The 13,126-nt window shown below is 40.7% G+C and overlaps 1 protein-coding gene across 8 annotated transcripts in view; it reads left to right on the forward strand.

Annotated features, from left to right (window-relative positions):
* The window catches only part of kaznb (kazrin, periplakin interacting protein b), a 105,837-nt gene that overhangs the window by 62,217 nt on the left and 30,494 nt on the right, over positions 1-13,126 (forward strand). For all 8 annotated transcript variants that reach the window (XR_011244735.1, XM_069535697.1, XM_069535700.1 and 5 more), the window contains one exon: positions 12,517-12,624. Coding sequence is in view for 7 of the 8 variants with exons in the window: in XM_069535697.1 (XP_069391798.1) it covers positions 12,517-12,624 (108 nt within the window). In the remaining variant the exon portion in view is untranslated. The remainder of the gene's footprint in view (positions 1-12,516; positions 12,625-13,126) is intronic.

Below are 13,126 nucleotides of genomic sequence, written 5' to 3' on the forward strand. Positions count from 1 at the left end.
TTGCACCACTGGATTCTATTCGTCTAAATTAAAGCCTGGCCTGTAACAGTAAATCAACATCTAATATAATCACATCTGAATAATGTAACACCTTTAAATACCAGCTTCTTAAATGTGATTATTTGCTTAGTTTTCTGTCTCTGTGGGTTGAATGTTACTAGTTTTGAACTGCTGATCAAATAGTCTGTGATGAGTTGGACGTCTCATAGACTAAACAATGAACTAGTCAATCAACATGAACCGCAAGTTATAATGGAATGATTCTTTGTAGCATTTTCAGAATTTTAGATACCACTACACCCTTTTTAAAACGGCATTGTCCCTGTTTTAGAGTTTCTGATGGTTTTAAAAAAATCTGTATTTGATGTTAAAATTACATATGAAACAAAAACATATGTTGAAACAGGGTGTGTATCAGTTGATGGAGAAATTAGATTTTGAGAAAACATAATTGAACAGTTACGTGAATGAATAAGTGGAATATTTTGAAAGTTATTAACATTTATGATGGTGGCAGAAAAACAATTCTTTTGAACTCATAAGCTCAGTATTTCTAAAATCTTGGCTGTGACCCAGTTTGGAACAGATTCTGAATCCTGATACTTTGTCTCCGGGTGGTTTTGGTGAAGCTCAGGATGCTATTAATCTTATAGTTGCAAATGTTTTAGTGATGAGGTTTTTGATAGATTTTTTTGATCAAATACTTTGCTCTTTGAAGCACTTAACTTGTCAACATTTATTTCTCTCTCCCTCTTTGTGTCTGTGCATGACGGAGCATTTTGCTGCGTTTTAAACTTGGCATACTCTTGAAAGAGGGTTCTTGTTATTCATTGTTTTCACTGTAAATAAAAGCTGAATTGAACCTGAATCTGGGAATACTCATAAAGTCGGTGGGTTCAATATCACCATAACCAATATGATTAATACCTAAGAATATAACCCACATTGTAAGAAAACTTGAATTATCCTGTAACAGATGAGGGAAAAAAGCAGCACTGACCCGTAAAATTTAATTTCATATTTTTCAGTGAGATATAAGTGACACTATTTCCTTCAGGCACATTTTCCTGTCTGTGAATTTTAAAGCAATCTCTGCTACACACAAGAGTAGGCCCACTTTTCCCCAAACAAACCTCAAAGAGTAACTTTTATGGTAAATTGATCTCCGGTGTTGAAATAGCAGCTTTCTTCGGCACTTCAAAGTGAAAACGCCGTTATTGTGCACGGTTGGCCAGATGCTCATGAGTGTCTCGGGAGGTCTCTGCCTACAGAAATATACAATGTAAATAGGAAACAAAATGGTGCCTGAAGAATCTGAGGCGACTGTTTATTAATTAACCAGGCGACGCTGTGGAGGAACAAGGAGCCTCTGAGTGTCTCCAGTCAATCCGGCGCCGTCCTTGGAGAGAAGACTGCCTCAGGGAGACACGGGAACTGAAAGCCCTGTTATTTCAATGTTTCTTATTGGAACGATGACTGCCACGCTGATGCTCTGCAGAAGTCTCATTGAGCAGGTCATGATGATTTGGGGACAAACAGGAATGAACGTTTATAGTTCTGACATTTAAATCTTTTTGTTTTCTCGCATTGTCCTTGTTTTCTTCCTGCTCCTCTAGTTTTACTATGTTTAAGAGTTCCTAAGTTTATGGCTCTCTGTTACTGGCTGCCCTGCAGGGCGCCAGCAGTATGCATCCCAGAAGCCTCTCTGCTCTTATTACTGCAGTTACTCTCCAGGGAAGAAGCCTCAGCAGATTGAACGAACGGTGATCAGTGACGCAGAACCAACCAGGGGGAGGCAGCGGCAGAGGAGCATTAAAGGCGGAGGGGAGAAACAGTAACAGACGGGGGAGAAAGAATATCTATCACCGCAGGAGTTACAGCACAGAGGAGAGGAGAGGAATCTTAATAATCATGAGGAAAAAAAATCCTAAGAGAGAAAGAAGTAGATGAGTTAAGGGATTTGGGGATTTTCAAACTCGGAGAGGAGCCTGATTGATGCAGGAAGTGAGGCCAGTGAGGGAGGGGAGAGGCGGTCGGACTCTCCGCACTAATGCAGCGATGGTGGCGACACACGAAAAGCTAGGGCGAAGACAAAGGGTGCACCCTGATGGAGAAAGAGTGCCTGCATCGCTCTCCGCTGTTTCAACTCCCATAGCTAATGAGATGACATCAATCACTCAGTGGACCACTGAGCCGGTGGGCTGTTGTCTGCTCTTCTCATGTGCAGTATCACAGGAAAGGTCGGCTTCACGGGCAGGTGGAGGAGCGACTCCACTTCTTATCTGTAATTATCTTTGCAGCCTGCAGGAGAAGTGCTAGAAAACAAAAAGCATCAGGGTGAAAAGAGCAGTCCAAGAACTAGCTACAGTAATAGAGTGACAATACACACAATGGTCTCCATATTTTTCAAAAGTCTAATAATAAAACTCTGTACAAGGTTTTTACCTCAAGAAAAAAATGTTCTGGTTATAACCAGAGATCTTCAGCACTGGCTTGCATCAGACAAGGTTGTGTTGTCTTCCACATCAGACAGGAGCCTTTTCAACATGGACGTAAAGTCTCAAATCAGACTATTTAACTTCTCTTCACTTTTAATGTCCAACAAATTGCTTTCAGTCTCATGTTCCACTGCTGGTGGTTAAAAACTCTCCCTACGAACTCTGCTTCCATTCTGTTGAAGCCAAAATGATAATATGTGAGCGTACGTGAAACTGATGCTGCCCTTGCTCCCCTCACTGCTGATGTGAAGTAAACACACAAATTTTGGAAACCACCTCATTTATGTCCTTTGAAATATTAGTTTTTTGCCTAGTATTTACACTTCAATTGTAATGTAGAACAACACAAGAGAAACTTTTGCAGTGTACCAAGGACCCCTTTGGGAACCTCTGTGTCAGTTTCTTGGGTCCTCAGCAGTCAAGTTTGAAGTCGATTTGATGGGCGGTTGTTGAGAAACTGTAAATACAGATAAATGCAGACAAGATTCCCCCATTAGACGTGTTGTGGAATTTTAAAATATGTGTGACAGGTGCACAGGATCAAACTCTCGACTTGAAAATAAACCCAAAGAATCCTGCAAATTCTGCAAAACCATAGAGATCATCTTTATAATAACCAGGTATGGAAATCTCCAGTAATTCTGTAATTGGTAGATGTGTGAATTGTACCACGGGAAGTAGAGAGATCCAGTGTGTGTGTGTGTGTGTGTGTGTGAGTGTGAGTGTGAGAGAGAGAGAGACATGTGCCTGAAGTAAACTGCAGCTCGTTCTGTAAAACTTTGCTGAGATTCTAATTAGCTTCTCCTCCGCCGCCCCACTGAGTACACTTTCACGTAGGCAGCAGCACTGACAGAGGGGATTGTTAGATTTTCAGTGCGGACGCTTTGCTTCACAAGAGCTAATCACTTTTCTGCACTCTGATGCGGCAGGCGAGGAGTAAGTGGTCAACTCCCTCCTTGAGACTGTGGCCCGCACACCGAGGCATTATTCATTCTGAGCGCTGCGTACCGCTGAGCGAGAACTTGTTTCAGGCTCTTATAGAACTGTATGTGTTGCAAGAGGAAGTCAGCGACCTGGGAGACTTCAGCGTCTACTGCAGCACTGGCTGCAAGAAGACGTTGTGCCACAACAGGTCATTTTTCATTTACACATATTACTGTAAAACTCGCCACTATAATGGGTAATTCATCACCGCAGCACAGGGATGTAATTCTGTGTGATATACTGTATTTCCTCCTCCAAGAATAACAGAATGGCTTTACTATCTCTAATTCTCTCCCATACATCCCCCCTCTATCAAAGCTTATTATGTAATTCATGTGCAGTAAAATGAGTAATGAGCAGTGGGATTGCTGGGCATGTGAAGGACTCCTGCATTAATCTCCACATTTCTTAAACCTCCTCCTCCGCGGACCAGGTCCATCTCACTGAAGTGCTAAATTAACTGAGAAAAGAGTTTTTTGAACAAGTTCCACATTCCAAAACCAACACAACACACTAATATACAGTAGTTATCCATTTCCCCCATTGATTACCTTGGACGTCTTCTTCCTCTATTAGGTGAAGCAGTGATTTTAACCCTCTTAGTTCTTTACTGGTCTTTAGGGCTCTTTCACACCGACCTTGTTTGGTCCGGACTGTCAGACTTTTCAGTTCATTTTTCTTCAGTTTCTCTAACATTGTTAGTTAAGGTGTTTCTCAACATTTTCGTTGCTTATTCAGAGCATAAAAAATCATTAGTTAGAGAAATGATATTTATGAGTGTGTGAAATTTGGTGCAGCTTGAATAAATTTAAGGAGACTGTTGGGCCTATGCTGTGGTGTGGGCTCTACTGATACTGAAAATGCCACAGATCTTTCAGCAAATTTATTTTTTCGTAAATGATTATTTTTTCGCATACACTGCGGAATCATTGTGTCTGCTGCCAGTTTGAGTATCATTAAAGCAGGGGAACAAATTTTGACTAATAGCTCTATAGACTGTCGTTGGCTCCAGCAGAGCAGCTCTTGTGTCTTTTTGTCATATTATTTTTGATGCCAGGAACACAGCATGGCTTTGTGTTCTCGCTGCTTCTCTCCTGCATTTACGAACTGTAACTGGGTTCGCGGTAGTTGGTGGCAACTCTTTAAAAACAAGATATTCAAAACAAGTAAGTAAGACATGTCAAAGCAAACACGTTAGCATCTGATTTGAATGTTGTTGTTTTTGCACTGGCAGATATTCAGTGGTCAGGTTTGAGTAGCTGTATTGAGTTGTTGTACACTTCAGGTGATATTCAGTCAGACAGTGTGTTGGCTGGTGCAGCTGACAGTGCAGGTTCCTGCGTGGGTGATTCCCATCCCTCCATCAGCAGCTGGCTCGTCTAGAGCCGGTGAACAAGGTATAGGCTCAGTTGTATTATTCACACCTTCACCCGGCATCACTCACGGTCAGCACTTCAAACTGTGGCTCACACAGTCTGTCAGCTCTTATACTGTAGCTGCGCCAACAGAAGAATCTCTGCATCTGTGTGTTACACTCACCACTGACTCCAAGCGCTGCTTCAACGTGTTATATTATTCAGCCTGATGAGTCGGGATGGTTTCCCCTGGAGGAAGAGCTCTGCTCTCCCACTGGGGCCCTTTAATTTTTCAGTATGGTGATGTTTTTTGGAGCTATTCCCCTTTTTTTGCAAAATGTTTAACTTGAAAACAATCTTCACTGTCAATTCACCTTGTTGGTTGTGGACCAGTTAAGTCCATTTGCAACCAAGACTCCCCTGGGTATAGCATTTAGTGCATGGGCGACATAGGCAGCTACCCAGGGTGGCATTTTACCGGAGGCAGCACAGCGAGTGTGCAGCGATAAAGAAAAGTTATATTTAATTAGTTTTATTATCACTAATCACCACAGATATTGTTAATGTGTGGGTCAATTAAACTTGTTAGAGTGGATTTGTTTCAGAGCAACCCACATGATGGACAGTACATCCTCTGTCCCAGTCCTGCTGCAGGGAGAAGAGGGTCCCTCACAGATCCTGCAGCGGTAGTTTGGATGGGTGAGGCAGAGCTGCTACGCATTTGTGTGATAATATTGCCAATCAATTCCCAGGCCTAAGGGGATAGAGGTCAGCAAAACATGTCACTTTCCAAATGTCCCCACTCTCTCGGACGCCATTAAAGAGCTGAGCCGAGCCCGCTGCTGCCATCACTCCAGCTTTTTAACCAAAGGCAGTAACAGGAAAGGCCCTGGCACAAGGAGAGCTGGAGGAATTTTTATTTTAGTTGTGTTAGCACTGGATTTCTTCCAGGCAGATTTTCCTGCTTAATCTTCACTTTAAATCCACCCTCATCTAGCTTCCCTGCTCCCGCAAAGCCTTTAGGTTATGGCAGGGCAGACGATGCCCTGCAATGACCAGCTCAGCCATGAACTCTGTGTTTGTGTACAAGCACACGTGTGTATGAGCAGAGGGATTGCGTGTGTGGGTGTTTGTGTATCTCTGTATGTTGCGGTCTGCGTACAATTATATGCTTATTGCCAGTTTGTTTTGTCATCCTGCTGCACTTATGACTTTTTAAAGATAATAATAACATCTTCCCTTTGAGATTATTTCCTTTCTTATATTTTAATTCTAATATGACTTTTCTATGGAAACTCTAGAGTGTGTTGATCTTTGTGAAAGAAGTTGTTTGGAAAGTTGTGCCTTTTGACAAAACAATGTCTGGTATTTACTGTGATAGCATTTTATTTTAGTGTCCCTGTAGTACTGTGTCTCTGAGGAGTCTCTGAGGAGAAGACCACACAGCATAAACTAGAAGGGCACTCAGTAGAGCATATACCTCCCACAAGGCCCAACGGTCTCTTTAAATTGAATTAAGCTGCACCAAATGTCCCACACTCATAGATATTAGTCCCCTTAATGCCCGTTTTCTTCTCAAGTTCCATGAATTCTGAGAAATTGGTTAAAATGTCAAAACATCTGACAGTGTTAAAGAAAATGAAAAAGGTATTCACCCCCTGATCTGAATCTGCACCAAATGTCTTCTCTGACCCATCCGTCAAGTAGTTTTTGTGTAATGCTGCTAAACAATTATATCTTCCTTGATAGAGTTAATAAGACAACTCCACATTATGAATTTGTTATCTGTGTCAGAGGAAGGGTCCACATCATACACTGGCTAATCCAACCGAACCTTGAGCTCACTGTGCTGCTCTTTGTGGAAGCTGTGTTGGATGTGTAGGGATGACAGTAATCCTCTGGGGTTACAGAAACATTTATTATCTGGGCCATAATGGACTCCACATTTTTCTCTGGTTGAGCCACAATGATGATTACAAATGCTTGATGGACTGCCCTACATCTGTCATATGTTTATATACAGTATCTATAAGGTAGCCAGCATGAGGGATGATGTGATATATTTTTTTTTCATCACATTGCTGTAAGCTGCAGCCCTCCAGTTTGGCAGGTCAGCCCTACTGTGATTATTCATCCACTCAACTCACATCATCGTTCCAGTCACTGTGAAATGAGCATCACCTTGCTATGCCTCCGTACCAGCAACAGCCATTGAGGGTATTATGTTTTTGGGCTGTCCGTCTGTTTGTCCATCCCACTTTTTAAACACGAAATCTGAAAAAGGCTGTGGGGGAATTTCTTTAAATTTGATACAAACATTCATTTGGACTCAAGGATGAACTGAATAGATTTTGGTGCTCAAAGGTCAAAGGTCAAGGTCATGGTGGCCTCACAAAGCACATTTTTGCCTTGTGAAGGTATTATCTCTGGATGCCTTAAGGAATTCCTTTTATGAGCTTGAGGGAATGTCTTCAAATTTGGTTGAAGCATTCATTTGGACTCAAAGATGAACTGAATACATTTTGGTTGTCCAACAGCATGGAAAATCTCATAGTATGTATCATCATATGATTGAAAGTTCTGCTTTTACAGTAATTAAGTGTAATGAGCAGTTTTGTTCATTTTGTGCATCGTTCTTTCAATTTTGTCTTTTCACAAAAACATCATTAAAACCAAAGAAGACTGCTTTGCTGAGCAACAACAGCAATAACCCTGGTTACTCATCTAACTCAAGCAATCCCTCCTCATTGATGTTATAGATGTGTCCCTGAGGGGTAGTTTTGTGCATGTTACCTCGGGGCCGACGGCTGTTGTGATCTTACTGGTAGAATCCAGAGGCTATGGATCACAGCAGCAGCCTTGGAGCTGCCTAATGTTCTGTGAGCGCTGGGAGAATTAATTTACTGTGTCACGTATGATTATGAACACAGATTAATAAACAGTAAGTTATTTTCCTTAAGCCCTGGGCAAAGTAAAAATATTAGAATGAATGACATGGCTGCACGTCTGGGCTGTGTAATAGAGATGTGACAGCTCAACCTTCGATATATAGCTTTTAGTTCCACTTTCAATCTGTCCCTGAGGAGAAATCTATCTGTTGCTTTTCTTATGGTGTAAAGAGTGTGTTGAATACTAAGTCTACTGTGCCTGAAAAGTATTTCACTGAAGTTGTTAAATAATTACTATATGAAATGTTTACAGCTCGTTTTTACAGAGGCTGCAATTTGTCATTTTCTGGTTTTACACACAGTGGCAGATATTGGAATATTTCAAAATCAGGGGCCATGAAGGGGCCACCATTTACACAGAGGGGCCAATTATATGTAAAACGTCCATGCACAGTTCCTGATTCAGAACGGTGAACACTTAAGTAATTCCTTGTTTACTGTTTGCTCTCTAACTTTGAGCAAAGCCACACTGATATATTTGTATTAAAAAAAGTTCCTTGCTTAAATGAGTTTTCTTCAAAAGAATGAAAATAATATTCTTCAGAAATGTTCACATTTATTGTCAGTATTATTAATAAAAGACTGATGACAGGGCACTTCAGGGGCCAATGAGATTTGTGCCCCCTGGCCCCACCCACTGTTTACACAGCCTTTTCCTGATTTTTGTAGCTCCATCACAAAGGTTATAGTTAAAGATATAATATAAATCAATAACTGGTTTCCGTGTTTAATGCTTTTAATAATAGCTACCAGTGAAGATATATGCTGTAGTGATGTGGGAGTGCCTTGTCAGAGAGTGGAGTACACTGGGATTTGGACGAGCTCCATGTGTCTGTGCCTCATAGTAACAGAGGGGACCTGTGAGCGCCGGGGTCAGGGATGAGCAGTGTCCCTGGTGGGAAAACTCAGACACTGAATATCTCAACCAAACTCAATCCCTGTGTCTTATGTAACCAGGCCAGATTTTTCTGGCTCAGTGTTCTGCCAAAGGTTAGAAACCCAAAAGGGTTCACATCATTTAGTTCTCTTAATTTATTCATTGTCTGCACTGCTGTGAAATTCCATTTAGAGAGTGTTTCAAATTCTTCTCACATTATGTTGTGTCAATTTAAATGCATGAGAGGAAATAATAGAAAATTGAACACCATGGTTATTGTCATGCCAATGGGGGGGATCATTCTGTGTGTACCACAAAAAATGGTAGAAGTCTGCAGGGCTTTATATTTTAAGTTTATAACTGAGTCATTTTGCACATAAAACATCTCATCCCCCTTTTTTGTTCCAGTGTTATTTATCATTTAAATGTTTTTACCATTGTTTTTGTTCTAATGCTTAATCATCTTTCCTTCTTATACATAAAACAAGCAATTAACAAGAAAGAAAATCCTTTCATTATGTATTGCAAAGGCTTTGAATTTTTAATCTGCAACACAAACCCCTGATCAACACTGTAGCTCTCCTCCTCTAACAAAGACTAGAAACCTTTAAGTGGTTGAGAATAATACATGGAAACAATAAAGTGACCTTTTGTTCTGAGAGAACTGCTCTCAGTCGATCAGCACTTAAAGCTGACCCTCTCTCTTTTACACACAGTGGATGGCCTGGTAATTATAGCCTGTTTCCAGCCATCATAAGTGATGCCTACACAGGTTTGCATTAAAATAGAACATGTTTCTGCAGCAACACACACTCAACATATACTCGTACTAAATGTAGCTGGATGTTTGTTTAGGGTTGGGGAATAAAACAGTGTCAATAATTATCACTATATCATTGTCATCAATAGCAGTACAACCAAAATACAATATTTATTAATATATTGCACTGTGCAGTAAAAAAAAAAGGTCATGATAAAATAAATATGAAAATAATAATGAATATAAATAGGAGGTTACGCTAAAATTGAACAGAAAAATACAGCCACCAGGTAAAACATTTTAGCAGTATGTGATAAAACGAAACAACAATTGGGTAAAAAGGGAGGAAAATAGGTAGAAATATATAAATATGTATATTTTTTTCTACTTTATATTGAAAGGTGTTTCTGTTTTAACACCATCCACTCTCATTCCTTTGCTTTTCCCACTATGATGAGTCCAAAGGTTTAATGTGAACGTTTTTTTGACCTCATGTAATTCCTCAGTCGGAGTGATTGTGCTGTTTGTGTTAGTCAGCTGGGTTACAGATATAGACCAGCAGCTCTGCCTCACCATTTCTATAACCTGTAGGTTTCAACCATAGACTGTATAAAAAGATGAACATGACAGCCACTCAAAAGCTTCACTTTTGACTAACTAACCAAAAAGTCAAACATGGTTTCTATTTAGTTTATCACACCGTTCAATCAAGACTTTTTTTTACTAGTAGGTTTGGTTTTAATTAGTTGATAAGTTCCGTAAGTTAATTTGATGAAACCGGGTGAAACATCATAATTGACATCTGAGACTGACTCATGATTGGTTGAGTACGTGTATCAGCAGGACCTTGATACCTCGGCTCCATCTCCTGATTGCTCCTGCACAAACTGAGGCTTCACACGAGCAATATAGCAGCATTTGTATCAGAGATATTTCGGCTTCATTTCTACATAGCGGCAGGAAGTGGAACCGCGTCATCTGTCTTTACTAACAGTTTGTGGTTTCAACCAGGCAGAATCAAGGTGGCAGATAAACTGCTCCCTCCTCAGGGATGTTCCTGTTCTGCCTCATGCACATTCATATGCATTGCAGCACTGACATAGACATAGACACAATGGCAAGGTGTTTTCCCATTGAAATACAATGGGCTGTGGCTAATCAATACTGCCCACGGGAATGGGAAGTCACATGAACCAGTGACAAGCTCAGACAATCAGAACATGTTGATGTACCAAGATGAAACATGGTGACACACATGGGGAAGGAATACATCCAGAATCCCATGTAACAATCGATACACAGCTTCCATTTACATCTACATTTTAAATACCAGCTCCCTTAATGACTCTGACAACTCTATTTTTAAGTTTAATAAGAGCCAACACCTTCAGCTAAATGTCGTGATGGTCTTTGAATTAGTCTCACTTCCCGCAGCTTTATCCTCTCGCTCTCATTACCGTTGGTGCTAAGTAAAGTGGAGCCCGTCTGCTGTCCAATCTCCATATTAAAGCCAGAGGAAAGGTCAGCTGAACCACACCTCAACGGTTATCGACAGGTCAGGAGGTAGAAGGAGGGGATTAGGGAGGGAAAGGTCGTGGGTTTAGGTAAATACCATACGGCCATGAAAATGAAGCTGTTAAAATATGCAGATTCGGAGGGTAGAGAGATCCTTGTTGTGGAAGAGGAGCTGTGCAGATGGTGCAGCTGAAGTCGTCTGGTGGGAGCTGCTTACTGCTGTCTTCATAGATGAGGATCGTGGTTTAACTAGAAGACATGTTTAATTTAAGTTTAATTTGTATTTGCTGGAGGTGCTGTCGTTGCTTATCTGACATGAAATCTGACATTTACAGCCTCAGAGGGATGAATACCATACCAGCAGAATTACTTTCAGTACAAAGATTTCAGATCAATAGCAGGATCAGGAGTCTTTTCTAAGATAGAATCTGTTCCATTGTAATGATGTCTGCGACACACACAACTCCCTGATAAATGCTTTACATGTGGAGGTGAGCTATTTTCTTCTCAAAGTCATTGAAGACACAATACAGTTTGTTTATATCTTTGAGTTCCCATTACCTGTGCCTCAAGGCAGAGCTATAACCCCAAAACAATTTAATAAAATAATAATTATAATATAAAATCAAACAATAATAATACACCAAAAATGAATACTAATCATTATCAAGACTAACAAAAACAGCAATGAAGCAATCACATCACCTTAACCCTATACATAGTTTTTCTTTTGGTGACTTCTTGAAAGAATTAAGATAAGTACGCTGTTCATTCTGCACACTTGTGTGTGAGATTCATAAATGTCTATCCTAGCAGTAAGTATTTTGTTATGCATGTAAACTATTATATGTAAACAAAATGCCAGAATTATTTTGTGAAAAACTAATAGATATACTAATACATCAGTCCTGATCAGCTGGTTTTACCTACAGGCAACAAACCAGATGTTTAACGTGATCTGTACAGAGGTTTGTTTTTTTGTTGTTGCCTAGAATGAATTAGATTAAGAAAAGAGTCTGAAAGGAGAGAAAAGGACGAGCAGACAAACCTCAGAGATCAGTGTCATTAGCTGAATGTATGGAGCAGAAAAATGGGTCAGAGTGGCACTAAAGAAAAGTATAATATTAAATGGATGGATTTTGTTTGTGGAAAGATGAGACAAAGGAAATGTGGGAAGATTCAAAACAACTTGTCTAAATTGATTCTCTTGAAATGAGTTAAAAGTTAGCCAGGAAATGAAAGAATGTACTAATGCATTATTGCTGTTTCAGTGTGTGTTCTTATTGGTTTGAAATGCCGATCACAGCTGCAGTGATTTGTCTGAGAGGTTCATATTTGTCTGATGGCTCAGGGGTGTGTGTCGAATCGACATCATGTCAGAATGAATCACTTGATTTTACAGAGCAGCTCTAAGGCTCCACGGCTGTACACACCAGCACTACACTTCTCTTATTGTTGTCACATCTTTGCCTTGGTACTTGGCTGTGTGAATGTAAATAATACGTTTTGAAGACAAGTCTGTGTAACAATTTTAAATGACTGTGACATTGCATTCATTGATCATTTCTGTCCCCCGCAGATCCATCAGTGCATCACAGACAGAAGACGGTGGTGACAGACATGTGCTACCCGACAGAGATATCCAGCCTGATGGACTTTGGCACTGCAGACTGCTCGCTAGGCAAAGGTACGGTGTTGCTGGAAAATATAAGGTGTTGTCTTGGTGACAGCGGGACGTGTGCAGACTGATTTATCCCGGCAGTTAAAAGACACAAAGCTGTCGGCTTGACGGGGAGGTTAACTCCGGGGAATGGGCCCTGCTCAGGCTGAGACCCATCAGCTCTGGGTACCTGACCATGAGAGCCTTAGTTATATCACTGCAAGCTTTGATTCATCGCGGCTGAATAACATATTTTTGTCAGCACATACAAAGAACAGCGACAAAGGACTGTGAGATCTGCTTGACTTCAGAGCCAGCCCTTCCTACAAACCAACTGAGCAGCTCCTTGGGACCCTGCAGCCACTAGGGAGCCCCCAAAGTCATACGTCATTAGCTGAATTAGGGTTGCTAATTTATGGCTTGCAACTGAGACTCTAATACGACAGGGCCACAAGTGAAGGTTATCAGGTTTGTTGGATCCTAAACTTACAACATTGACATTAGTACGTATGCAACACAGAGTCTCAGC

Source organism: Paralichthys olivaceus, chromosome 2 (genome assembly GCF_024713975.1).
Source record: "Paralichthys olivaceus isolate ysfri-2021 chromosome 2, ASM2471397v2, whole genome shotgun sequence".
Taxonomy (NCBI): domain Eukaryota; kingdom Metazoa; phylum Chordata; class Actinopteri; order Pleuronectiformes; family Paralichthyidae; genus Paralichthys; species Paralichthys olivaceus.